Genomic DNA, 27,869 nt, shown 5'->3' on the forward strand with positions numbered 1-27,869 from the left:
ATGGCACCTTTGTATAATTATCATTTATTATGGCCCCTCTGTATAACTATAATATATAATGGCACCTTTGTATAATTATTATATATTATGGTCCCTCTGTATAACTATAATATATAATGCCCCCCTTGTATATTATATTACTGACCCCTCTGTAATATTAGGATATATAATGGCCCCCTCTGTATAATTATTACATATAATGACCCCTCTGTAATATTAGGATATATAATGGACCCTCTGTATAATTACTATATATAATGACCCCCCCTGTATTATTAGGATATATAATGGCCCATTATATATCCTAATATTACAGAGGGGCCATTATATATTATACAGAGGGGGCCATTATATATAATAATAACTAATAATAATAATAATAAAACTCTGCAGAGATGAGACGCGGCTGAAAGAAGGGGTCATCTCCGAATGAAGACGCTGATGAAAGTCTACATCACAGGAGACGTCACTGGATGGATGAGGTATGTGGTGCTGTATTATACTGTATATTTTGTAGTGATGCATGTAATGTCCAAACACATATTTGTTTCACGGTAGGGTTGGGCGGTGGATTGAGAATTTGGCCCACCCTGCCGCATCCTGGCCCCAGACTTCAGGTCACACTGTGTGTGTGTGTTCTGAATTCTGGGGCCTTATACCCATCTACTACATCATCTGTACTTAGAGAGTTACCACCATGTTATCTGTGGTGTTACATAGGGCTACTACATTCTCTGTAAAAGGGGCGTGTCCACAGGTTGGGGGCGCAATAAATGGCTTGCCCAGGGTGCTGGCAACCCACGCTACGCCACTGACTGGGGCAAAGTCATATTCTCCGATGAAGCCTCTTTCCGATTGTTTGGGGCATCAGGAAAAAGGCTTGTCCGGAGAAGAAAAGGTGAGCGCTACCATCAGTCCTGTGTCATGCCAACAGTAAAGCATCCTGAGACAATTCATGTGTGGGGTTGCTTCTCATCCAAGGGAGTGGGCTCACTCACAATTTTGCCCAAAAACACAGCCATGAATAAAGAATGGTACCAAAACACCCTCCAACAGCAACTTCTTCCAACAATCCAACAACAGTTTGGTGAAGAACAATGCATTTTCCAGCATGATGGAGCACCGGGCCATAAGGCAAAAGTGATAACTGAGTGGCTCGGGGACCAAAATGTTGACATTTTAAGTCCATGGTCTGGAAACTCCCCAGATCTTGATCCCATTGAGAACTTGTGGTCAATCCTCAAGAGGCGGGTGGACAAACAAAAACCCACTAATTCTGACAAACTCCAAGAAGTGATTATGAAAGAATGGGTAGCTATCAGTCAGGAATTGGCACAGAAGTTGATTGAGAGCATGCCCAGTCGAATTGCAGAGGTCCTGAAAAAGAAGGGCCGACACTGCAAATACTGACTCTTTGCATAAATGTCATGTAATTGACGATAAAAGCCTTTGAAACGTATGAAGTGCGTGTAATTATATTTCACTACATCACAGAAACAACTGAAACAAAGATCTAAAAGCAGTTTAGCAGCAAACTTTGTGAAAACTAATATTTGTGTCATTCTCAAAACTTTTGACCACAACTGTACACAGTTATACAAGCCGTATACTGACTACTTTACATTGTATCAAAGTGTCAGATCTTCAGTGTTGTCCCATGAAAAGATATAACATAATATTTACAAAAATGTAAGGGGTGTACAAACTTTTGTGAGATACTGTAACTACTATAATACTGCCTCCAATGTACAAGAATATAACTACTATAAGGCTGAGTTCACATGGGCATTGCGTGAAAAGACGCGGGTGCGTTGCGGAAAAATGCAGGATTTTATGTCGGCATGTTTGGTACCCAGACCCGAACTTCTTCATAGAAGTTCGGGTTTGGGATCGGTGTTGTGTAGATTTTTATTATTTTCCCTTATAACATGGTTATAAGGGAAAATAATAGCATTCTTAATATAGAATGCTAAGTAAATTAAGGATGGAGGGGTTAAAAAAATAATTGAACGCACCTCATCCACTTCTTCTCGCAGCCCGGCTCGTCTTCTTTCTTCTTCTATGAGGACCTGGGAGGAAAAGGACCTTTGGTTACATCACAGCACTCATCACATGGCCCATCACCATGGTGATGTACCATGTGATGGACCATGTGATGAGCGCAGTGACATCACCAAAAGGTCCTTTTCCTCCCAGGTCCTCAAAGAAGAAGAAAGAAGACGAGCCGGGCTGCGAGAAGAAGTGGATGAGGTGCGTTCAATTATTTTTTTAACCCCTCCATCCCTAATTTACTTAGCATTCTATATTAAGAATGCTATTATTTTCCCTTATAACCATGTTATAAGGGAAAATAATAAAGATTAGGTCCCCATCCCGATCGTCACCTAGCAACCATGCGTGAAAAAAATAATATCACACCGCATCCGCTCATGTGCACAGCCCCATTGAAATGAATAGGTCCGCTTTAAGTGCGGGTGCAATGCGTTCACCTTATGCATGTGCACGGAAAACACGCCCGCGTGAAAGACACCTAATACTACTTCAATGTACAAGAATATAACTACTATAATACTGCCTCCTATGTACAAGAATATAACTACTATAATACTGCCTCCTATATACAAGAATATAACTACTATAATACTGCTCCTGTGTACAAGAATATAACTACTGTAATACTACCCCTATGTACAAGAATATAACTACTATAATACTGCTCCTATGTACAAGAATATAACTACTGTAATACTGCTCCATTTTGTGGTCTGCAAATTGTGGGTCCACAAAATACAGATGCAATTCTTGTGCCATATGCATTTTATTTGCGGACCCATTGTTTTCAGTGTCCGTGGTCCTTATTTTGCGACAGTCTTTTTGCAGATCAAACATAAGGATGCGGAAAGCACATAGATGATCTGTAGGTTTCTCGCATCCGTATGTCCACTCTGCAAAAGGATAGAATATATCCTACACTTGCCCTCAAAATGCGGACCGTGGACCTATTGAAGTCTATAAATGTAGATGCAACACGGACCGCAAAACAGATATGGCATGTACACCTAAAGCAGATTCCCCTAATGAGTTACTACAATATTGCGCTGTAAGGAATGCTGGTCCGTGAATTAGGGTACTTTCACACTTGCGCTAAAGTTTTCCGGTATCGAGTTCCATCACAGGGGATCAATACCAGAAAAAAAACGCTTCAGTTTTATCCTAATGCATTCTGAATGGAGAGCAATCCATTCAGTATGCATCAGGATGTCTTCAGCTCAGTCACTCTTACGGTATTTGGCCGAAGAAAATACCGCAGCATGCCAAATCTCTGGCCAAAATTCTGGAACACTTGCCGGATCTGGCATTAATTTCTATTGCAATATATTAATGCCAGATCTGGTACCAAGTGTTCCGGAAAACCAGATCCAGGTTTCCCTTTAAAAATGTGGAAAAAAAAAATAAAAATAAAAAAAATAAATAAAAAAGATACCGGATCTATATTTCCGGATGACCCTGGAGAGACAGATCCGGTGTTTCAATGCATTTGTCAGCCGGATCCGGAACCAGATGCAAATTCTATCCGTTTGCATATGGATTTCTGGATCCGGCAGGCAGTTCTGCCAACGCAATCCAACCACGCAAGTGTGAAAGTACCCTTACCTGTTCCAGCTGAAAAACACCCAAACAACGAAGTCATGCAAGTCACTGCGCTCGGTGATTTTCCTACAACATTTTCTCAGACCGTGTAAAACAGGTTGTAGATGATGATGGCAGTAACCGGGGGGCATTCTGACTGACAGCGGGAAAACAGGTTTTACGGTAAAAACTGAAAAAAAGACATGAGAAACAGCGATACCAGCAGAATTTCTTCTTTCACACAATGTATTCCTAAGCTTCTCTATCCATTTGCCCTGTTTGTATATAAATGAAGGGGTCGGCTCTGGGGGAAAGAGGGTCTTTTCCCGCACATGGGTGTAGCAGAGAACATACCGACACCAGTCATCCACTTTCCTGCCATAAGGCAACTCTTATTTCGTTGGCCCGCCTTTAGCTTTGATTACGGCATGCACTCGTTGTGGCGTTGTTTCGATAAGCTTCTGCAATGTCACAAGATTTATTTCCATCCAGTGTCGCATTCATTTTTCACCAAGATGATGGTAGAGTCTGACCGCTGCGCAAAGCCTTCTCCAGTACATCCCAAAGATTCTCAATGGGGTTAAGGTCTGGACTCTGTGGTGGCCAATCCATGTGTGAAGATGATGTCTCCTGCTCCCTGAATCACTCTTTCACAATTTGAGCCCGATGAATCCTGGCATTGTCATCTTAGAATATGCCCGTGCCATCAGGTAAGATCAAATCCATGGATGGAATAACCCGGTCATTCAGTATGTTCAGGTCATCGCTGACCTCATTCTTGGAGCACATACTGTTGCTGAACCTAGACCTGGCCAACTGCAGCAACCCCAGATCATAGCATTGCCCCCACAGGCTGGTACAGTAGGCACTAGGCATGATGGGGGCATCACTTCATTTGCCTCTCTTCTTACCCTGATGCGTCCATCACTCTGGAACAGGGTAAATCTGGACTCCTCAGACCACACGACCGTCTTCCATTGCTCCAGAGTCCAATCTTTATGCTCCCTAGCAAATTGAAGCCTTTTTTTCTAGTTGGCCTCACCGATTAGTGGTTTTCTTACAGCTACACAGCTGTTCAGTCCCAATCCCTTGAGTTCCCTTTGCATTGTGTGTGTGGAAATGCTCTTACTTTCACTATTAAACATAGCCCTGAACATAGCTATTAAACATAGCCCTGAGTTCTACTGGTGTTTTTCTTTGATTTGATTTTTCCCGCCACATTTCTTCCTCGAATACGATGGGTCCCCACTATCCCTCCAGCTTTTAATAATGCGTTGGACAGTTCTTAACCCAATGTTAGTAGTTTCTGCAATCTCCTTAGATGTTTTCTCTGCTTGATGCATGCCAATGATTTGACCCTTCTTAAACAGACTGACATCTTTTCCACGACCACGAGATGTGTCTTTCGACATGGTTGTTTAAGAAATGAGAAGCAACTCATTGCACCAGTCGGGGTTAAATAACTTATTGCCAGCTGAAAGATAATCGCCCCTGCAGTAATTATCCAATAGGAGGAGGCTCATAACTATTTGCTTAGTTAAATCCAGGCGGCGACCTTTATTTTTTTTTGGACAGGCAGTGTATGTCGTATGTGAAAACTCCCTAACGGCTCATGCATACAAATGCATTTTTTGTCCGTGTCGTTTCAATTTTTTTTGCCGCACCATTCATTTCAACGGGGCTTTAAAAATGGAAACGACTCCATGTGCATTCCACATCCATATGTCCTTACGCAAAAAAAAAAAAAAACAGAACATGTCCTATTCATGTCCGTTTTGTGGACAAGGACAGGCATAGATACAATGGATACGTAAAAAAAGTAATAATAATTTTGTGGATCCGTGTTTTGCGGACCGCAAAATGAATACGGTCGTGTGCACGAGCACTAAGGTTAAATGCACATGGGTGCGGGCTGTCTTGCAGAAATTCCGTACCAAAGACCACATATGGCAGTGTGTGTGGGTAGCTTAAAAGGGCATTTGTCAGCAGATTTGTCCCTATGACACTGGCTGACCTGTTACATGTGCGCTTGGCAGCTGAAGGCATCTGTGTTCGTCCCAGGTTCATATGTGCCCGCAATGCTGAGAAAAATTATGTTTTAATATATGCAAATGAGACTCTAGGAGCAACGGGGGCGTTACCATTACACCTAGAGGCTCTGCTCTCTCTGCAACTGCACTTTGATTGACAGAGCCAGCCATGCGTGATCACATTTACACTGCCTGGTCCTGTCAAAGTGCAGAGGGTACAGCAGTTGCAGAGAGGGCAGAGCCTCTAGGTGTAATGGTAACGCCCCCGTTGCTCCTAAAGGCTCATTTGCATGTATTAAAACCTAATTTTTCTCAGCAATGCGGGCACATATGAACATGGGACCAACACAGATGCCTTCAGCTGCCAAGAGCACATGTAACAGGTCAGCCAGTGTCATAGGACAGATGCCCTTTACCAGAGCCTTTTCATAAAGCAGATTTTGTTGCAGAAAGTTCTCTGCCACCAAAAATAAATTCCACTCATCTGAATGCGGTCTGCAGAAATCTATGTGCTTGCTGCGAAAAAATTAAATAAAAAATGTCCATTCCAGAGCTGATTATCAGTCACAGAAATTTGTTGCACCCTACGGCTACGTTCAGATGCCAAAAATCTGGTGCCGTTTTCCACAACCAAAACCCCTAAAAGCTGCCCATTTACTTCATTGGGGAAAGCACACTGGTTTCCAATCCACCGTAGAAGTGGCATGTTCCTTCTTTGCAGTGGATTTCAGCCAGCATTTTCCCATTGAAGTCAAATTTAAAAAAGTTAGTGGGTTTCTTTTTTGTGGCAGTTGTTGGCAGCCTTTCCGCAGTTAAAGGGGTTGTCCGGGTTCAGAGCTAAACCTGGACACAACCTGATCGGCACTCATTCACCATGAATGGGTGGAGTATTGGAGCTTCTTATGCTCCGAACTCGTGCAGGGTCAGGGCTGTTTGTTTACATTCGGACTCTGCTAGGCAGAGGCTTCCACCTAGCAGAGTCCCTGGTGACGTTACTGGCTCTAAAGGGCAGTCTTTAGCGCTGCTCTAGCCATTTTACAGGCGAGGGAGAACTAAAAGACCGCCCATTAGTGCCGGTGACATCACAGGGCTCACTACTAGGAGGAAGCATTCCCATACAGAGACCCGGTACGTCACCAGATCTCCAAAAAATTCCTTTGCCCTGGGCCATTCAGTGCAGGACAAGGGGGAGCATCGGAGCATGAAACGCTCTAAAGCTCCACTCAATCATGGCGAGTGCAGATCGGGTCATGTCCAGGTTGAGCTCTGAACCTGGACAAACCTTTTAAAAAACAAGCTGCTCACAGAAGCAGATCATCTTATCGATTTGCCACTGTACAGTCGTGGCCAAAAGTTTTGAGAATGACACAAATTCTAGTTTTCACAAAGTTTGCTGCTAAACTGCTTTTAGATCTTTGTTTCAGTTGTTTCTGTGATGTAGTGAAATATAATTACACACATTTCATATGTTTCAAAGGCTTTTATCGACAATTACATGACATTTATGCAAAGAGTCAGTATTTGCAGTGTTGGCCCTTCTTTTTCAGGACCTCTGCAATTCGACTGGGCATGCTCTCAGTCAACTTCTGGGCCAATTCCTGACTGATAGCAACCCATTCTTTCATAATCACTTCTTGGAGTTTGTCAGAATTAGTGGGATTTTGTTTGTCCACAAGTTCTCAATGGGATTAAGATCTGGATAGTTTCCAGGCCATGAACCCAAGATGTCAACGTTTTGGTCCCCGAGCCACTCAGTTATCACTTTTGCCTTATGGCACGGTGCTCCATCATGCTGGAAAATGCATTGTTCTTCACCAAACTGTTGTTGGATTGTTGGAAGAAGTTGCTGTTGGAGGGTGTTTTGGTACCATTCTTTATTCATGGCTGTGTTTTTGGGCAAAATTGTGAGTGAGCCCACTCCCTTGGATGAGAAGCAACCCCACACATGAATGGTCTCAGGATGCTTTACTGTTGGCATGACACAGGACTGATGGTAGCGCTCACCTTTTCTTCTCCGGACAAGCCTTTTTCCTGATGCCCCAAACAATCGGAAAGTGGCTTCATCGGAGAATATGACTTTGCCCCAGTCCTCAGCAGTCCATTCACCATATCTTCTGCAGAAGATCAATCTGTCCCTGATGTTTTTTTTGGAGAGGAGAGAAGTGGCTTCTTTGCTGCCCTTCTTGACACCCGGCCATCTTCCAAAAGTCTTCGCTTCACTGTGCGTGCAGATGCGCTCACACCTGCCTGCTGCCATTCCTGAGCAAGCTCTGCACTGGTGGCACTCCGATCCCGCAGCTGAATCCTCTTTAGGAGACGATCCTGGCGCTTGCTGGACTTTCTTGGACGCCCTGAAGCCTTCTTAACAAGAATTAAACCTCTTTCCTTGAAGGTCTTGATGATCCTATAAATTGTTGATTGAGGTGCAATCTTAGTAGCCACAATATCCTTGCCTGTGAAGCCATTTTTATGCAACTGCAATGATGGCTGCACGCGTTTCTTTGCAGGTCACCATGGTTAACAATGGAAGAACAATGATTTCAAGCATCACGCTCCTTTTAACAGGTCAAGTCTGCCATTTTAACCCAATCAGCCTGACATAATGATCTCCAGCCTTGTGCTCGTCAACATTCTCACCTGAGTTAACAAGACGATTACTGAAATGATCTCAGCAGGTCCTTTAATGACAGCAATGAAATGCAGTGGAAAGGTTTTTTTGGGATTAAGTTAATTTTCATGGCAAAGAAGGACTATGCAATTCATCTGATCACTCTTCATAACATTCTGGAGTATATGCAAATTGCTATTATAAAAACTTAAGCAGCAACTTTTCCAATATTTATGTAATTCTCAAAACTTTTGGCCACGACTGTAGATGGCAGATTTTTGGTGTGTAAAAATACCCTAAGGGCTCGTTTACATGACCGTATGGCTTTTCCAGTGTTTTGCGGGCCGTTTTTTCCGGATCCGTTGTGTTTCCGTTTAGTTTTTCTGTATGGCCTATACAGTAATTACATAGAAAAAATTGGGCTGAGCATAACATTTTCAATAGATGGTTCCGCAAAAAACGGAACGGATACGGATGCATTTCCGTATGTGTTTTGTTTTTTTGCAGACCCATTGACTTGAATGGAGCCACAGACCGTGATTTGCGGACAAGAATAGGACAAGACTCAAAATCTAGCTAAATAAATAAGGTTGCATGGAAGTTTACTGAAAGCATTACATGTACGACAAACAGAAGTTTGTTTGTTTGTTTTTACTGGAATTCTCACTCTTGAGGCGCTTTTTGTTATTTTTTTTATTTATTTTAAATCATAGCATGCGCTGTCATTTCTTCCCCTACACCATCATTTTTTCTGCCATGGTCCTCCTTTCGTTTAATTTGCCCTGCTTGAGAAAAAATAAATAAATATAAAATAAATAAAAATCAGGAACGAAGCCCCGCAAGGTGGTGGCTGGAGGACTCTTGTCTGGCCACCACCAAGTCGGCTCCCCATAGAAGTTAATAGGAGTGCACCGAGCATGACCGGCCCCTGCTCCCATTCACTTCTATGGGCCCGATGGAAATAGCTGAGCCAGCGCTTTGCCTATTTCCAGCGGCCCCATAGAAAAGGAATGGAGGGCGGCTGCGCATGCGCAGTGCGTCCTCCACCACTTTCGGGGCTCCATTCTCTATATCGCTGCATGGACCCACATCTATAAGACAATGGGGGCATATCCTAGCTGATATGCCCCATTGTCTGAGATGAGACAACCCCTTTAAGAGAAACAGGTCAGAATAAACTTCCGGCAGATGAACTGTCGGTTATATAATGTATGCGGTCCTAAGCCTTTTAGTCAGATTTATCAGAGCCCGGTGGAGAACACCTCGTCGTAAATTAGGCGCAGCTTCCGGCAGTCTGTGCTCCTTTTTGAACAAGTGCCATTAATTTTTTTTGCAAAAGTGCAGTTAGTGATAAATGTGTCCCTTTGTGTTATATTCAATTGTGGCCATCAGTGAAGTCTGGGAGACAACGCAGATCTGATAAGGGGCCGACCATTATCTTGTCTTAAGATGACGTCAATCGTCAACTGAAAACGGCGGAGACAATCATCAGCAGGTCTCTTGATGTACTGGATGTTCTCAGATGGCAGTAGGTTCAAGCTAGGGTGTGACGGGCCCTACAAGGACAGATGGATGTCATAAAGTGCGGGCACCCCCACCGTCTGCCAGAGTGGGGAACAAAAGTGACCTAGAGAAATCCGACTGTGAAAGATGAAACCTGAAGATCTCTGTACTGCACAGCGGAATATAGAGGAAACCGGGACTGAATTAAGTAATGCTGGATGACTTTACTGCCACCATTTATTACAGAAGCTCAGGTGATGACAAACTTGTGGAATGTTTTCAATAACCAGCAGAATCGAGTGTGCAGCTCTGGATGTAGATCAGCGTCTGTACAATGTAATGTATGAGTGCAGCTCTGGAGTATAATACAGGATATGACTCAGGATCAGTAATGTATGTACACAGTGACTCCACCAGCAGAATAGTGAGTGCAGCTCTGGAGTATAATACAGGACGTAACTCAGGATCAGTACAGGATAAGTAATGTATGTACACAGTGACTCCACCAGCAGAATAGCGAGTGCAGCTCTGGAGTATAATACAGGATGTAACTCAGGATCAGTACAGGATAAGTAATGTAATGTATGTACACAGTGACTCCACCAGCAGAATAGCGAGTGCAGCTCTGGAGTATAATACAGGATATGACTCAGTATCACTACAGGATAAGTAACATATTGTAATAAAACTCCCAGCATGATCCATTCACTTCAATGAGAGTTCCTTTGTAGTTTCACAACAGTTGGAGTGCCAAAGTAAAGGTGGATGATCCTTTCCCGCAAATAATAGGTGTTGTCTGGGACGACACAAAACATGCCACTCCGAAGATAAAATGACAACTTCAGCTCAGCTACATCAAAAAATAACAGGTAACCGCAGAGTCACTATCAGTGTACTATCAGGGAGTGATCCATGGTGTAGCAGGCCCAGAACGCACTGACACTCCCACAGAGAATTCTCCAGTCTTAAGTCCTGGATAAAATGGATGGGGTCATTCCTCGGCATTATACTCCCTGAATGCAGCCTTGTTTTGCTGCAGAATGTCTGCATTCCTCCCTCTGCCAGTCAGCGCTGGGTCTAAGTGACACAAGACAGGTCATCCTTCCTCTCCACACATCACATTATTGATTTTCTGCCCCAGACGTCATCTGGCTGACACATTATAAAGTATTTAAAGCCCTGAGCATGCAGCATCTCATCTTCCTGCACATCTAGAAAAAGTAAACCCATCCTGGCACTGCCCAGCTTACATCCTATTGGCATAGTGACACACCAGACTCTGTCCAACTACAACCCACAGCAAAGCCCGAAGCACAGAGGATATTACATAGATGTAGCAGAGCTGAGTTTGTCACTTGGCATAGATTATGTGTTGTTTGTGGCTTTCAATAGGACTGCGGGTACTGGGGCACATAGACAATTTGTGGTGAGGCGGATAACCAGGGTACAGAATCTCCATTGTGAAACTTGGACTAATTATTAGATTTAAGGCAGATGACATCTGTGACAAGATGGTTCATCCGTGAAAACTGGTCCACGTGTCCGGTTTTTTTCCCCCCCTCCGTGTGGCATCTGTATTCCAAGTGCACTGCAGAGCATCTCCTGCCAATGGTGCTGTGAAAAATCACTGAAGAACACGGATCTGTCAGTATTTTTTAAAGACCCCTAGACTTCAATGGGCATGTTTGGTACGCATCATGGACTAAAGGGTTTGTTCACTGTCCGTAAATTGCGGATCCGCAAAACACGTCCGTGTGCCTTCTGCAATTTGCGGAACGGAAGGGACGGCCCATTATAGAAATGCCTATTCTTGTCCGAAAAACAGAGACAAGAATAGGACATGACTTATTCTAATTTTTGCGGGACCACGGAACGGAGCAGCTCCGTGTGTTGTCCGCATCTTTTGCGGCCCCGCTGAAGCAATGGGTCCGCACCCCGAGCCGCCAAAAAAAATGCGCCTCGGATGCGGAACCAAACCACGGACGTGTGAATGAGCCCTAAAGCTGTGCACATTAAAATCAATGGTTACGTGTGGAGAACACGGACAGCACACGTTCGCGATTCACTGACACATGACGGAGGCCTTAATTGTGAACACGTCAGCAGCAATTCATTGCCAGGGGTTCTACCACCTAGACCCCCAATAAACAGCAGAAGGGGGATGTCAAAACCATTACAGCCCTGCTACATCTGTAAGAATTACACTTTATGTGCTGTGTGGAGGGTGCAACTTCATCATATTCCCAACATTACGAAGGTGTAAGGAGTGGCATTAGTGTAAATTATGGGTAGATATGGATGATATATATACATACACCTTATGTAAATGGCGCACACACACGTCAACCGCAGATAAACGGGGGGTGCAAAGTCAAATATGATAAAAGCAACAAAAGTACATTCTTATTATGAGATGGATCAATAGATAGCTAGATATTTGGGACACCAGAGGTTAATACCATCCCCTGCTCCTCTCATCCACTAGCAGCAATCTATGCTGCCTGATAAATCCCACAGATTAAGTCTCTGGTCTTCAGGCTGATAGCACAAACTATGATCCCATCCTCCATGAGATTCTTAGGAAAGCATTGGATTATAATTAACTGGTGAAAACACACATGTATAGACACACACACACCCAGCATGATGGTGGTAAGGGTGGCACCGACACTCCTCAGCCACACTCATGTCAGGGGAACTCAGGAGGCCACACCAAGGAGCTTCCCATGCTGCAAGGAACATTGGACACACAGTGTCCTGGATCTGCTAAACCTACAATAATCACCAAGATACACAGATCTCCTTAGGATGTATTTTTACTGTTCCATTTGCTAATTTCCAAGTCAAGAATTTGGCTGGCTTTCCTGCTCCCACAGGAGATGGTGTAACTAGGGAGGGTTGTATTTAGGGGTTTTACAAAGCTGAGTGACAACCTCTATGGCAGGTAGGAGGTGGAATGGTGAACATACTGGTTGAACTATGGAACAGCTCAAGGATTTATGTTTACTGTAGATAGCACTCTTCTCAGATGGATTTGGTGATGCCCATAGGGCAGGCAGCATTGGAGGTGACAGTTCTGCTCAGGTAAAAAAGGTGGCCCATTGATGCATGAATGTAGCAGGACCATAGAAACCCAGCAAAGACCAGACCATTCCTTCACTGAAAACATCCACAGAAACTTCCTGTGACACAACTAGAGGAGGCTACCTACCCAAGCACTGACTGACACAGGTACCACTACCATCTCCCACCCATCAAACACTGGATGAATTATACAGGACAATGGCCAGCTGGACTTCACAGAGCCTTGGTGTTCTTCAGATCCTCCATGATCTCCTCCATACCATGACCAGTAAAAAACAACAACCACCACCACATGAAATGCCAACCCCACCACACAAACAATAGACTTTCAACATTAAAGCAGGAACTTGCACTTACTTCATCTTCTGAAAGTCCAAAAATGGGCTCAACCACAGTTGCCATGGAGGTCCAAGAGGTGGTCTACAAGCCCTGGATCATAGGAATGCAAGTGAAGAAGTCCACTCGGGCCGGGTATGTCCAGATAAAGAGGCAAAGAAGGGAAGGCTGTATAACAATAGGACAGGTGAAGAAGCCTTTGAAGAACCTAAACTCTTGTGGTTGCCCCCCCTCCAAGAAGAATCAGTAATCCATGCAGGAGAATTGTGGGTGCTCTTCTGGTTCCACAGCACTGTGATGGACGCCCCTCCACAAAAAAACAAAAAAAAACTGCTTAATGCGAGCCCCTGGGAGCTCTCCCTGCTTCTGCTCTCACACAAACCCAGAGACTCATGGAAGGAGGAGTGACTAGCAATTCCTTCCTGCCCTACACCCGGTTTATTGCAATCAGTAGCAAGGAAGGGGCCAGCCCCAACCCATGGAGGCGTGGAGATCAGGCATGACACCAATGACTAGGGTCATCCTGCAGCTGCCAGGTTCGGTTGTGCAGCACTTTCTCACCCTCTGCCACCGCTGATTATTAAGAATCCTCAACTAATAATCCACCTTTATTTTTTCCCCCCCTATGCCTGTGCTTTATCTAGCTAAGTCCCAGCCCAATGCACACAGCCATGCCCTGCGATACAATGTGTCAATACCTGCCCTGGATTCTATGCTTTGCAATTTTTGTATCTAGCTGTGTTTGTAAACACATCACACATATAACAAAATAAATAAAACACTTCCTTCCATTTTCTAATCTTGCAGAAAAAAAAATAAGCCAAGGCAACAGCTCCTCCTAGTGGCCGGTATGGGCATCGACTGAAACATTGTACATTGTACTACTGTAGTTGTTAGGGTACATGCACACGTTCAGGATTCATGTGCGGAGAATCCGCACTGAAATCCGCAGGTGTTCACAGGCAAATCCGTGCGGTCAATCCGCATTAATTGGTGCGGATTTGCATGCGGATTTGCATGCGGATTTGCATGCAGATTTTTTCAACATCTCTCTAGAACAAAAATACACCCTTTTTTAACATCATTTCCTGTGACATCATTTGAGAATCGGATTTGAGAATTAATGTACGTTGAAATCGTGATGCGATTAATTTAACACGAAATAATCGCATGGCGATTTCAACTTAAGCACTGTTATGTTCCATATTCGTTAATTCTAGCCTACTATGGAATATAGCAGTGCTAAGTAGAAATCGCCATGCGATTATTTCGTGTTATATTAATCGCATCGCGATTTCAACGTTTCAAATCCGACAGTACATTCTAGTATATGGAGACGTTCCCATGGTGATGGGGACGCTCCATTAGTACTGCTATATTCCATATTCGGCGAATATGGAATATAGCAGTACTAAGTTGAAATCGCCATGCGATTATTTTGTGTTAAATTAATCGCATCGCGATTTCAACGTACAGTAATTCTCAAATCCGACAGTACATTCTAGTATACGGAGACGTATATTGCGTCTCCATATACTATATGTAGTATATTGCTTCCTTCTCTTGCTGCAATGAACAGACACAAAATGGTGGCTGATTCCCCTTCCTATTACATACATGCGGATTTTGATGCGGATCCGCATCAAAATCCGCACTGTGTGCGTGTACCATCCGGATTTTAGCCTCTCCATTGAAGTGAATGGAGAAAATCCGCAAGATATCCGGACAGGAAAAAAAAAATTAATTGACATGTCGCGGATTTTAAAATCCGCACGCAGGTCAAAATCCGCGCGCGGAAAAATCCGCATCGTGTGCATTGAGAATTTCAAATTCTCATAGAATACAATGGACATGACCTACGGTGCGGATTTACCGCACGCAAATCCGCGCGGAAAATCCGCACGCAATCCTGATCGTGTGCAGGGGGCCTGAGTCTTCTAGGAGCTTTATAAAAATGTAGGCATTTATTTTTTGCAGCCAATTAGTTAGCACAACCTCCAGAGCGATCACTGCGATAAGAAAGGGGATTTTTTTACGTTTGCAGCGGGCTGGGAATATAGGGAATCGGAGTCGCCTGTTGTTGGCAGAGCGGGTAGGATTGATAAAGTTTGACCTCTCTCGAGGTATTATTAGAGGCATGCTGGGAGCTGGGCGGTCTGCGGGAATCAAAGTCCATGTGTTCTGTTCATTCCTGAGATAATTCACATGGAAATCAGGTGACCGGTGATGTAGCCATATTAATAAGTTACAGCGCGCTTCTCTGGTGACAACTAACGCTTCTAGGAATTAGGAAGGGAAATTCTTTAGGCCGCGTTCACACTTTAGTGAACCACAGACGTGTCCAGACAGCACACGAATCCATTGATTTACATATCGGTGGTTTTCTGCTAACTGTGGGTCAGGTGAAAAATCATGGGAGCTCGCGCTACTTTGGTTGTTGGTGCGCCCCAGACACGCCCACATCAGTGGTTTTTCACTGACCATTGGTAGAAGATTTTCTGGAAAATAATTTTCAGCTGAGCAACGTCCATGGAATACGGAGAGACAAAAAACGAACACGTGGATCAAACATGGATCCTTCATGGACATCTTCACGGATGAAACACAAACGGATTTTCCACGGACGTCAAACGGACACGGAAATGTGAACTTGATCAGTGATTTCCATCCGTGATTGTGAACAAAAACCAAGTGTGGGTTAAAATCACAGAAAAGGTGCAGATCTTTTCATTATACCTTATCTCTAGGTAGCCGATGGAAATCGCTGATCAAACACTGACTTAACACTGAGGGCTCATTCACACATCCATAGCCGTTTTTGCGGTAAACAAATTGCTGATCTTCAATACCTGTTTACTCAGGGGTGGATTAAGTGCATGATAGGCCTGGGGCTGTCTACCCCAACTTGGGTCCCCCCCCCTCCATTTTAGTTTAGTTTTTTTTGTATGAAGAGGCTGCGGTGCTTCATGGGCGCCACAGTCCCTTCTTAGGCCATAATGACATCCTCAGACTGAAAAAAAATACCCCAAATTGGGTCCTAAACTGAAAAATGTGGTCGCTAAATTTACAATACATATAATTATAATAAAAAAGACATGGTGGAGAATACAGCACCACATACCTCTTACATCCAGGGATATCTCCTGTCATGTAGACCTTCTCTTTCCTCTTCTCCTCCGTTTGACCCAGACCACCATGACAAATTCTTTCAGCCGCATCTTGTCTCTACAGTTTGCAACACAGACACGTTAGATTTCTTAATTTTTCCATCAACCCCCCATCCTGGTGTCGCCGCAGTGTCATCCTGCTGCCACCCCTAATACTGTGCCTGTTGTGCTCCCAAATGCCCCAGGTACTATACTGCGGAAAAAATAGTGACCCCAGTAGACATAATTGGGGTCATTTATCAAACTGGTGTAAAGTAGAACTGGATTTCCAAAAGAGCTGTCAAATATGAAAGGTGGAACCTGAGCCAGTTCTACTTTACACCAGTTTGATAACTTACCCCAAATGTTCCTATAGTGTCCACAGCAGCTATAATGTCCCCTAGAGTGTCCCCAGTAATAATAACACCCTATATTGTGCTCCAGGCAATAATCCCTGTATAGTGTCCCCAGAAATAATAGCATTGCCTCTACAGTGTCTCCCCAATAGCAATGCCCCCATATAGTAATTTCCCCCACACAGCCCCCACATAGTAATTTGCCCCCCACACACAGTAATTTCCCCCACACTGCCCCCATGTAGTAATTTCCCCCCTTATTGCCCATATATAGTAGTTTCTCCCACACTGCCCCATATAGTAATTTGCCCCCACACTGTCCCAACACAGTAGTTTTCCCAACACTGCCCTACATAGTAATTTGCCCCCACATAGTAATCCTTCCATAATAATTTCCCCACATAGTAATTTGCCCCCATACAGAAGTCCCAATACAGTAATTTCCCCCTGATGTACTCGATGTCTCTTCACTAATATGTCCTCCTGTGTGTGTCCCCCACATGTCCCCCGAAGTAGCCATAAAAAAAATGAAAAGCTAAATACTCATCTATGTCCAGGGCCAGGAGCTTGCTCGCAGAGGAAGGCGGGACGAGGCAGGGGCGCACATGTCACAGTGCTGCGTCCCAGCACAGGTGCCCGATGACGTCATCACGCCCGCCTGCGCCGGGATTTCACTACCGCATAGGCCTCAGGCCTACGAGGCGTGATCGGCGATGGGACAGCGTGCCCCGCTGCAGTATGTGGGCATTCGGGACGGCCTTGGGCTGCCGACCCGAATGCCCCTATTGTAATTCGCCACTGCGTTTACTGGCCGTGTGGGTTCCACATTTTGTGGAACGGAACGTCCTGCCCTCTGTAGAACTGTCCCACCCTTGTCCGTAAAACTGATAATTATTTTTGCGGGGCTGAGAAACAGCCATAGGGATGCACACGGTGTGCTGTTCGCATCTTTTGCAGCCCCATTGAAGTGAATGCGGATCGGGTGCAGACAAAAACCACGGCCGTGTGCATGAGCTCTGACTGGGTGAAGGCAGCCTTACTGCACTGCTGCCACTGAGGACACTTCTGCAGTGCAAGCAGATCCTTCGGTACTGAAGCTTAAAGGGAACCTGTCATGTGGATATTTGATTATAATCTAACTAATTATATACAATCATTAACTACTAAAAAGTGCCTTAGATGTATTCACTTACTGGTGTGACAGATGGTTACCTCATAATATACACACAAAGATGCCACATGCTAATGAGCTGATTTGAGTCCAGCGTGATGTCATTGAGTCCAGCGTATATTTAATTCAGAGCTATAGCCACTCCCCTGCCCACCTGCTGCTGATTCCTATGGAAAAAAACTGTCATCCAGCAGCAGGTGGGCGGGGAGAGTCAGGAGCTTATAAATATTCATGACTCATAATTATCAGCTGGAGCTTTTCAATACAAGATGTTGGCAGATTGGGTCAATTAAAGAAAGTGACCCAGCATTTTGCTAAGAGAATCAGTCACTTATTTATGTTGCCCTTAGTTTGGACACCAAAAAACTGGTGACAGGTTCCCTTTAAAGGGGTTGTCTGACATCATTTTTACACGTGCAGTTATACGGCATGAGACCGCTGCAGCCAATCTCCGTCCTCAGTGCGGTGTACAGTTATGAGTGCACATCACCTCTGCAGTCTGTAAGCAAGCAGAGGCAGAAGGACCGGACATGTGGACACAGATCTGGAGAAAAGGGTAAGTATAGCATCATATTTTACTTTACACTATTCAGACAACCCCTTTAAAGAGAGCCTGTCACTTGCTTTGGGGTCTCTAAACCACCAGCGTACTGTTATGCTGCTGGGGTTTAGGGTATGGTCACACGGTCAGGTTTCTGCATTCAACCAGGAGTGAATTCAAAAAATAGGAAGACGCTGTATCCGTCCTTTATACTTTCTGTCCCTTTTTATAATCCACTCCTGAGTTTGGCTTCCGAAACGACATCATGAAACTGCCCGTTTCAAACCCCTCTGCCCCTGCAAAGCATATTAAAGAAAGATCTAAATCAGGGCTCATGCACATGACCGTTGCCCAACCATGCCCGTATTGCGGCCCACAAACAGCAGGTCCGCAATATGCAGGCACTGGCGGTGTGCTCACCGCATCACGGGTGCGGACCCATTCATTGAATGGGTCCGCAATCCAGAAGGTCCGGTGCGGAACGGAGGCACGGAACCCCACGGAAGCACTACTGGGTTTCTGTCACTTTTTTGCAGTATGGACGGAACCACGGACCCATTCAAGTTGAGTGGGTCTGTATGCGTCAGAGGAATCCGCACAGATGTTGCCCGTGCATTGGGGACCACGAACCCAATGCTCGGAAAGGCCGATCAACTGCGGTGTGCATGGGCCACTACCAGGAGATGGGTCTGGGACTTATCTCAAGTGGCACTTGGCACATGAACATTTCACCGATGAAGCCTAGGACAGTAAAACCTCGCTTTACGTAATGTGTAGGGCATGCAAATTTTGCTAAAGGGGAAATGCTAAATTTTCAGAAGACCTGTCCTGGCACCTGTCCTCAGATGTCTGTTTTAGTAGCTGCTTCATGAAACAGCAAATTCTGGGCATCTTTATTAGATCTCTACATTTTGCTGTTCCTCTGTTATGTATACATGGCTTGACAGCTGGGTATCTGCAGTTAGGGGGGTGTCCCTAAGCACTGACAGTGCACAATCAATGCCAGACGGTGCAGGGTCAAACCCTTTTGACAAATGGAATGGTAGCACCCAGTAGTAAGTTTATTTATATATTTCCAGGAGGCATAACAGAGGTATGGCAAAATGCAGAGTTCTAAAATAGGATGCTATGGAATTGCAATTATTGTATGAGGAAAGCAAGTATTTACTAAGGCCTGGCGGGATTGTGCGGCCTGAGCTACAGTGGACCTTTCTGTAACGGAATCATACTGACAGCTTTGTGTCAGTATGATTCCGCTTCAGAAAGGTCACACAGCATTTTCAATCATGATAATGCCGCATGCTTCTGTAGTCCAGGCCGCATGATCCCCCTCTCACACGGAGCGCGATTCCCACAAGGGACGCGCCGTGTGAAAGAGCCCTAAGAAGAGACTTGTCAGGTGGGTCCTCTTTAAAGGGGTTTTCCGAGATTCTTTTAATGATGACCTACCCTCAGTATGGTATGGGTCAAACACCCGGGACCCCTGCCAATCAGCTGTTCAAGAAAGCAGCAGCGCTCCTGTAAGCCCCGCGGCCTTCTCTCTGCCTTTCCTAGGCCAGTGACGTCACATGGCCCAGGCGCATTCAAGTGAATGGGGCTGAGCTGCGATACCAAGCACAGTCCGCTATACTACCGTATGTACGGCGCCGTGCTTGGTAGGCATAAAGAAGGCTGTCGTGCTCACGGGAACGCTGGTGCCTTTTCAAACAGCTGATAGGCGGGGGTCCTGGGTGTCGGACCCCCACCAATCAGACACTGATGACCTCTCCACAGGTTAGGTCATCAGTAAAAAAAATCTCCGAAAACCCTTTCAATGATTAAAGTGAGATCTCTTGAGGAGAGGATTACAGGGATGTGTTGCTAGGCAGTATACACAGCTGGCGGAAGAAGGGATTGCTCATTAAGACAGGACTTATAGGATGCAATAAGCTCATATTTTCCTGCACCATGTAAGGTTGGGGCTATATGGCGACTTTGACCGCGTCAAGCATTGTGCAACCAAATATTGCCGTGTAGCCATGTTTTTTTTTATTTATTAGATTTTTGTCAGGTGCTATGGTTGGAAAGTTATTCCTGTTCAATGACAGATCAACGGTAGCCCAAACCAGGCCACAAATCAGTGACCAACCATGAACACCAAGTCATTCAGAAAATGAGCACATGCAAAAAATGCATAAGGGGTTTTCCAGGCTTCTGATATGGATGAACTATCTTCAGGATAGGTCATTCTAACCCAAACAGTGAGGATATGACACTCCGCACCTCCACCGACCAGCTGTTCCCTGCAGACTCCGGCACTTGAACTAGCACTTTGAATGGCACAGGAAGTACAGCTCCGTTCTAAGTGTAGTGGCCGTGCTGGGGTACTGCAGCTCAGCTCTCATTGACGTGAATGTGAATAGAGCTGCAGTAACCCAGCACGGCCACTACCCTTAGAACGGAGCTGTGCTTCCTGTGCCATTCAAAATGTTTGTTCCAGACTCATATCTAAAGTTATGGCAGCGCTGGCTGTCCTCCTCCCACTCATCTCACAGGCTACCATATTTGACATTATAGGAATTAGGGGGCAGGTGCTGATCTATTACCTGCATCACTTATGAAAACTGTGGGTGGTATGTACTTACCCTCTCCTGCTGCCCGGCATAAGTACATTTATATTTATCAGACATAATCGCCAAAGCCATGCTCTTCATGGGATATCCTTCTTGTGTTGGATGTTTTTTTCCTGTTTTGTACTTTATTTAATTGACTGTGCATTAATGTATCTCTACCATCAGCCGCCTCCTGCGTGGGGCCTCTCACTTTGGCACTGTCTTTGGTTATGTTCTCCATAATCTGTTCAATACTTCAATAAAACCATTTTTGAAACTAAAATGTTAGTTCTAGTGCTGGAGGCTGCAGGGGTCAGCTGGTTGGTGGAGGTGCCGGGTGTCAGACCCTCACAGATCAGATATTAATGATCTATCCTGAAGATAGGTGATCAATAATAAAAGCCTGGGCAGATCTAAGAGATCTAGATTTACTAAGTCACGTTCTGTCCCTCTGACCTTGCACTAGGCTTAACATAGTGGATCAGTCTTTCCCAAAGTTGTTCCTTTAAAGTTTATGTACCGTGGTGCTTGAAAGTTTGTGAACACTTCAGAATGTTCGATATTTTCACATAATTTAGACCTAAAATTACATCCAATTCTCACACAAGTGCTAAAAGTAGATAAGATAACCACATCAAAAACATGAGAAAAATATTAGACTTGTTTGCTTATTGAAGTAAATGATCCAATATCGCACGTCTGTGAGTTTTAAAAGTATGTGAACCTTTGCTTTCAGTATCTGGTGTAACCCCCTTGTGTAGCAATAACTGCAACTAAACTTTTCCAGGAATTAGTCCCGCACATCGTCTGGGAGGAATTTTAGCCCATTCCTTCCTACAAAACAACTTCAACTGTTGGTGGGATCCTGAACTGCTCGCTTAAGATCTTCTCACAACATTACTATTGGATGAAGGTCAGGACTTTGATTTGGCCATTCCAAAACTTTAACCTTATTCTTCTCATTCTTTAGTAGAATGACTTTTGTGCCTAGGGTCGTTGTCTTACTGCATGACCCACGTTCTCTTGAGACTCAGCTCACAGACAGATGTCCTGACATTTTCTTTTAGAGAATACTTGGTATATGAAGATTATACTTCCAATTCTTGAAATAAAACAGGTCAACCACTGACACCAGGTTTTCATCCAAATGATTGAAAACACCTACAATTTTTTTGCTAATCCTAAGGGGTCACATACTTTTACCACTCACAGACATGTGATATTAGATACTTTCCCTCAATAAATAAATGATCAAGTCTAATATTTTTGATCTTTGTTTGATCTGGTCACCTTTTTCCACTTTTAAGACTTGTGTGATTCTGATGTAGTTGTATTATAGAAAATTATGAAGGGTTCACAAACATGAAGGCATTGGATACATTCCATTTCTAATTTGGAGGAAAAGGGTTACATTTAAACCTGTTTTCATCATTGCCCATACCAGACCTATTTTCCGTTCTATTATAATTATTCCAGGAAAAAGTAGGACTCCTTGGTAAGCTGAGACATGAGCTATAAGGAGATTCTGTTAAGTTCATGATCTTAAAGGGGTTGCCTCATCATGGACAATAGGGGCATATCGCTGGGATATGCCCCAATTTTTTTTTATAGGTACCTATATTGAGAACGGAGCGCCGCAACTGAAGGAGGGCGCACTGTGCATGCACAGCCGCCCTCCATTCATTTTCTATGGGGCTGACGGAAATAGCCGAGCCGAGCGATAGTCTCCCATTCACTTCTATGGGGAGCCGGGTTGGTGGTGGCCAGACCAGAGTCCTCCAGCCACCACCTTGCGGGGCTCCGTTCTCAAGAAAGGTGGGACCCGCACCTATAAGACAATGGGGGCATATTCTAGCGATATGCCCCCATTGTTCATGATGAGACAACCCCTTTAAATGTTCTTGTGTGAACCTGCTGCCAGCATATTGGTCGATCATGGAAACTCTTTTTATCTCTGGTACATTCTCTTCATAAAATGCATCATCTCTTCCACACCTTGTATCAGCATGGTGCCAGGATTATTCACCCGTAATGTCAAAGTCCCATGATACCTGTAAGAACTTGTACAAGATACCTGGCGTCACAATAATTATATATTGCAAACTGAGAGAAAAATCATATGCAAGTTATTGTGTAACCTCCACCTTCAGTGGTGCTTGAAAGTTTGTGAATCCTTGAGAATTTTATATATTTATATATACATTTGACCCAAAATTACATCAGATTTTCTAAATCAAACAAACAAACAAAAAAAATTAGACCTGGTCATTTATTTATTGAGGAAAATGAGCCAATATCACATGTCTGTGAGTGACAAAAGTATGTGACCCTTTAGAGGATAATGTAAAGGTGAAGTTAGAGTCAGGTGTTTTTGATCATTGGGTTTGAGTGGCCGACCTGTTTTATGTAAAGAACAGGGATCTATCAAAGTCTGATATTCACTACATGTTTGGGGAAGTATATCACGTCAAGAACAAAGGGGATTTCTGAAGACCTCTGAAGAAGAGTTGTTGATGCTCAACAGGCTGAAAAAAGATTACAAAACCATCTCTTAAGTGTTGGGACTCCACCTATACAAAGTCAGGCGCATTGTTTACAAATGAAGGAAATTTAAGAACATTATTACCCTCACCAGGAACGGTCGAACAACAAAGATCACACCACGAGCAAGGCCTGTAATAGTCTGCAAGGTCACAAAGGAACCCAAGGTAACCGCTAAGCAACTAACGGCCTGTCTCGCATTAGCTAATGGTAATGCTTATGAGTCCACCATCAGGAGAACACTGAACAACCATCAGGGGCAGACATGTCGCCTGTGCAGCTGGTTCAGCCGGTGTGTGAGGGGGCCCATTCATACTAGTGAGCGCATCCAGAAGCGCTTACTAGTATGAAAGGGCCCCCTCTAGTATGCAAGAGAGAGGCGGTGGCGGTGGAGAGAAGCACTTACCCCTCCGGCTCCGCTTCCTCCCTGGTCTCCTCCAGCCTGACTGCGTACAGCGCGCACTATGACCTGACGCTGTACGCAGTCAGGTCACATGACTGTGCAGCGCGGGCTGTTAGACACCAGCAGGGCAGGCACTCACATCAGGACACCCCAAGGACATGGAGAGCAGCGGAGCAGGAGCGGTAAGTTTTAATTATTTATTTTTAGTCTGATCTGAGGTCTGATGGGGGTCTACCACATCAATATAGGGGGCCTGAATGAGCATATGAGGGTGTCTGAATAAATTATTAACAACTGATATTGGGGGGGGGGGGGCTCCTGACTCTGGGGGTTCTGAGCAAGTGACATATGGGGGGGGGGGCTGAGAAATTGACATAAGGGGGGGCCTATCTTGTATACTGGCACACATGGGGGCACTATGAAAGGGGAGGAGCAATATGGGGGCCCTATCTTATATACTGGCACACATGGGGGGCCCTATCTTATATACTGGCAGACATGGGGGCACTATGGAGGGGAGGAGCACTTTGGGGGCCCTATCTTATATACTAGCACACATGGGGGGCACTATGGAGAAGGGGGTAGCACTATAGGGGCATCTACTGGGGACCCTATCTTATATACTGGCACACATGGGGGGCACTATGGAGAAGGGGGAAGAGGAGCACTATTGGGGTCATTATATAGGGGAATTATACTGGCACACATCATGGGGGCATTTTATAGGACACTATGGGAACCTTGTCTCAACTGGGGGCCCTAAGGAGGTATTTTTTATACTGTCACACAACAGAGCATTTTTATTTTTACTGTAACACATTATAAAGAGAATTATTACTACGGGGGCATTATAGTGGGCTTTATTGCAGTTGAGGGACTATAAGGAACATGAATAATAGTATGAGCACTATGGGAGCATTATTACTTCTGGGACACAGTGGGAAATTATTACTGTAGGGGCACTATTACTACTACGTGTTGTTTGGTAGATAATTATTTCTATTGGTGGGATGTTGGGGAGCACTGTTACTTTGGGGGGCACCCTGGCAGGATATCAGCTTAGCACAATTATTTTTGGGGAACATTATGTTGACACTATTAGTGTCAGGGACACTGTTTCCTGGGCACAGTTATTTTTTAGGACACTGTGTGCCAATAATTATTGAAGGGGAACTATCTGTGTGTAACCTGTATAGGGAGCACAGCGGGCACAGTATTTGGGTTGGCAGGATGGGGTGTTCAGAAGGTGGGAGGATGATGGAAAAGTAGGAAACTAATGTCTGTCAAACTCTGCAGAGAGAAGAGATGGCTGAAAGGAATCATCATGGCGGTCTGGTCTGAAAGGAGAAGATGAGGACAGAGAACATCTACATCAAAGGAGACGTCACTGGATGGAAGAGGTATGTGGACCTGTATTAGGCTACCTTCACATCTGCGTTAGTGATTCTGGCAGGCTGTTCCAGCTGAGAACAGCCTGCTGGAATTCACTGGATCCGGCACTGCTGGATGCAGACAGAATGCCCACCGGCCCCATTAACTATAATGGGGTCCAGCAGAGATCCGGCTATAATCTGTCAAAAATGCAGAGAATCAGCGGGACTGCATGCTGCGGTTTGTGTCCTTGCATTTTCTGTATGTTTTGTATTGCTATAAGTAATGTTAGGACGGAATAGGTTAGGTTGTGAATTTGGCTTGGTGGTGGTGGTGGGGGGGGGCCCGGCACATTCTTTGCACAGGGGCCCTCTGCTGTCTGTGTCCGCCCTTGACAACCATGGTGTGCATGGCAGGATAGCAAGGAGAAATCTGCTGCTCTCCAAAATAGAACATTGCTGCACATCTGCAGTTTGATAATGATCGCCTGGGGAAGCCAGAAGGCTATTGGAATAATTTTTTGTGGGCATGACGACCAAAATAAAACTCTTTGGTTTAAAAAGGAAGCGATATGTCTAGAGCATAAAAACCTCATTCCATTTGTGATACACGGCGGTGGCAGTACCATGGTTTGGGCCTGTTTTGCTGAATCTAGGTCAGGACGGCTTGCCATCATTGATGGAGCAATGAATTCTGAATTAGGCCTATTTCACACTTGCGTTGTCCGGATCCGGCGTGTACTCCACTTGCCGGAATTATACGCCGGATCCGGAAAAACGCAAGTGAACTAAAAGCATTTGAATACGGATCCGTCTTCAAAATGCGTTCAGTGTTACTATGGCAGCCAGGACGCTATTAACCACCTCCGGACCGCCTAACGCAGATGTGCGGTCCGGAGGTGGCAGCCCTGCGCACAGTCACGCATATATGCGTCATCTCGCGAGACGCGAGATTTCCTGTGAACGCACGCACACAGGCGCGCGCGCGCTCACAGGAACGGAAGGTAAGCGAGTGGATCTCCAGCATGCCAGCGGCGATCGCTCGCTGGCAGGCTGGAGATCCGAATTTTTTAACCCCTAACAGGTATATTAGACGCTGTTTTCATAACAGCGTCTAATATACCTCCTACCTGGTGGTCCCTTTTGTTAGGATCGACCACCAGAGGACTCAGGTAGGTCAGTACAGTCGCACCAAACACCACACTACACTACACTACACTACACCCCCCCCCCCCGTCACTTATTAACCCCTTATAAACCCCTGATCACCCATGATCACCCCATATAAACTCCCTGATCACCCCCCTGTCATTGATCACCGCCCTGTCATTGATCACCCCCCTGTCAGGCTCCGTTCAGACGTCCGTATGATTTTTACGGATCCACGGATACATGGATCGGATCCGCAAAACGCATACGGACGTCTAAATGGAGCCTTACAGGAGGGTGATCAATGACAGGCGGGTGATCACCCATATACACTCCCTGATCACCCCCGGTCATTGATCACCCCCCTGTAAGGCTCCATTCAGACGTCCGCATGATTTTTACGGATCCATGGATACATGGATCGGATCCGCAAAACACATGCGGACGTCTGAATGGAGCCTTACAGGGGGGTGATCACCCATATACACTCCCTGATCACCCCCTGTCATTGATCACCCCCCTGTCATTGATCATCCCCCTGTAAGGCTCCATTCAGACGTCCGCATGATTTTTACGGATCCATGGATACATGGATCGGATCCGCAAAACACATGCGGACGTCTGAATGGAGCCTTACAGGGGGGTGATCACCCATATACACTCCCTGATCACCCCCTGTCATTGATCACCCCCCTGTCATTGATCACCCCCCTGTAAGGCTCCATTCAGACGTCCGCATGATTTTTACGGATCCATGGATACATGGATCGGATCCGCAAAACACATGCGGACGTCTGAATGGAGCCTTACAGGGGGTGATCAATGACAGGCGGGTGATCACCCATATACACTCCCTGATCACCCCCCTGTCATTGATCACCCCCCTGTAAGGCTCCATTCAGACGTCCGCATGTGTTTTGTGGATCCGATCCATGTATCCATGGATCCGTAAAAATCATGCGGATGTCTGAATGGAGCCTTACAGGGGGGGGTGATCAGTGACAGGGGGGTGATCACCCTGATCACCCCCTGTCATTGATAACCCCCCTGTAAGGCTCCATTCAGACGTCCGCATGTGTTTTGTGGATCCGATCCATGTATCCATGGATCCGTAAAAAATCATGCGGATGTCTGAATGGAGCCTTACAGGGGGGGTGATCAGTGACAGGGGGGTGATCACCCTGATCACCCTGATCACCCCCTGTCATTGATAACCCCCCTGTAAGGCTCCATTCAGACGTCCGCATGTGTTTTGTGGATCCGATCCATGTATCCATGGATCCGTAAAAAATCATGCGGATGTCTGAATGGAGCCTTACAGGGGGGGTGATCAGTGACAGGGTGGTGATCACCCTGATCACCCCCTGTCATTGATAACCCCCCTGTAAGGCTCCATTCAGACGTCCGCAT

General features: G+C 45.2%; 1 protein-coding gene across 3 annotated transcripts in view; it reads right to left on the reverse strand.

Moving 5' to 3' along the window:
* NEDD4L (NEDD4 like E3 ubiquitin protein ligase) overlaps positions 1–13,593 on the reverse strand; it is a 358,039-nt gene extending 344,446 nt beyond the window's left edge. For 2 of the 3 annotated variants that reach the window (XM_044276357.1, XM_044276356.1), the window contains exon 1: positions 13,213–13,592. In XM_044276357.1, the coding sequence (XP_044132292.1) occupies positions 13,213–13,257 (45 nt within the window). In that variant the 5' untranslated portion in view covers positions 13,258–13,592. Of the gene's footprint in view, positions 1–13,212 lie in introns of all 3 variants that reach the window. The other variant, XM_044276355.1, reaches the window with a different exon arrangement.
* Positions 13,594–27,869: the final 14,276 nt, after the last annotated feature.

Source organism: Bufo gargarizans, chromosome 1 (assembly GCF_014858855.1).
Source record: "Bufo gargarizans isolate SCDJY-AF-19 chromosome 1, ASM1485885v1, whole genome shotgun sequence".
In the NCBI taxonomy this organism is placed as follows: Eukaryota; Metazoa; Chordata; class Amphibia; order Anura; family Bufonidae; genus Bufo; species Bufo gargarizans.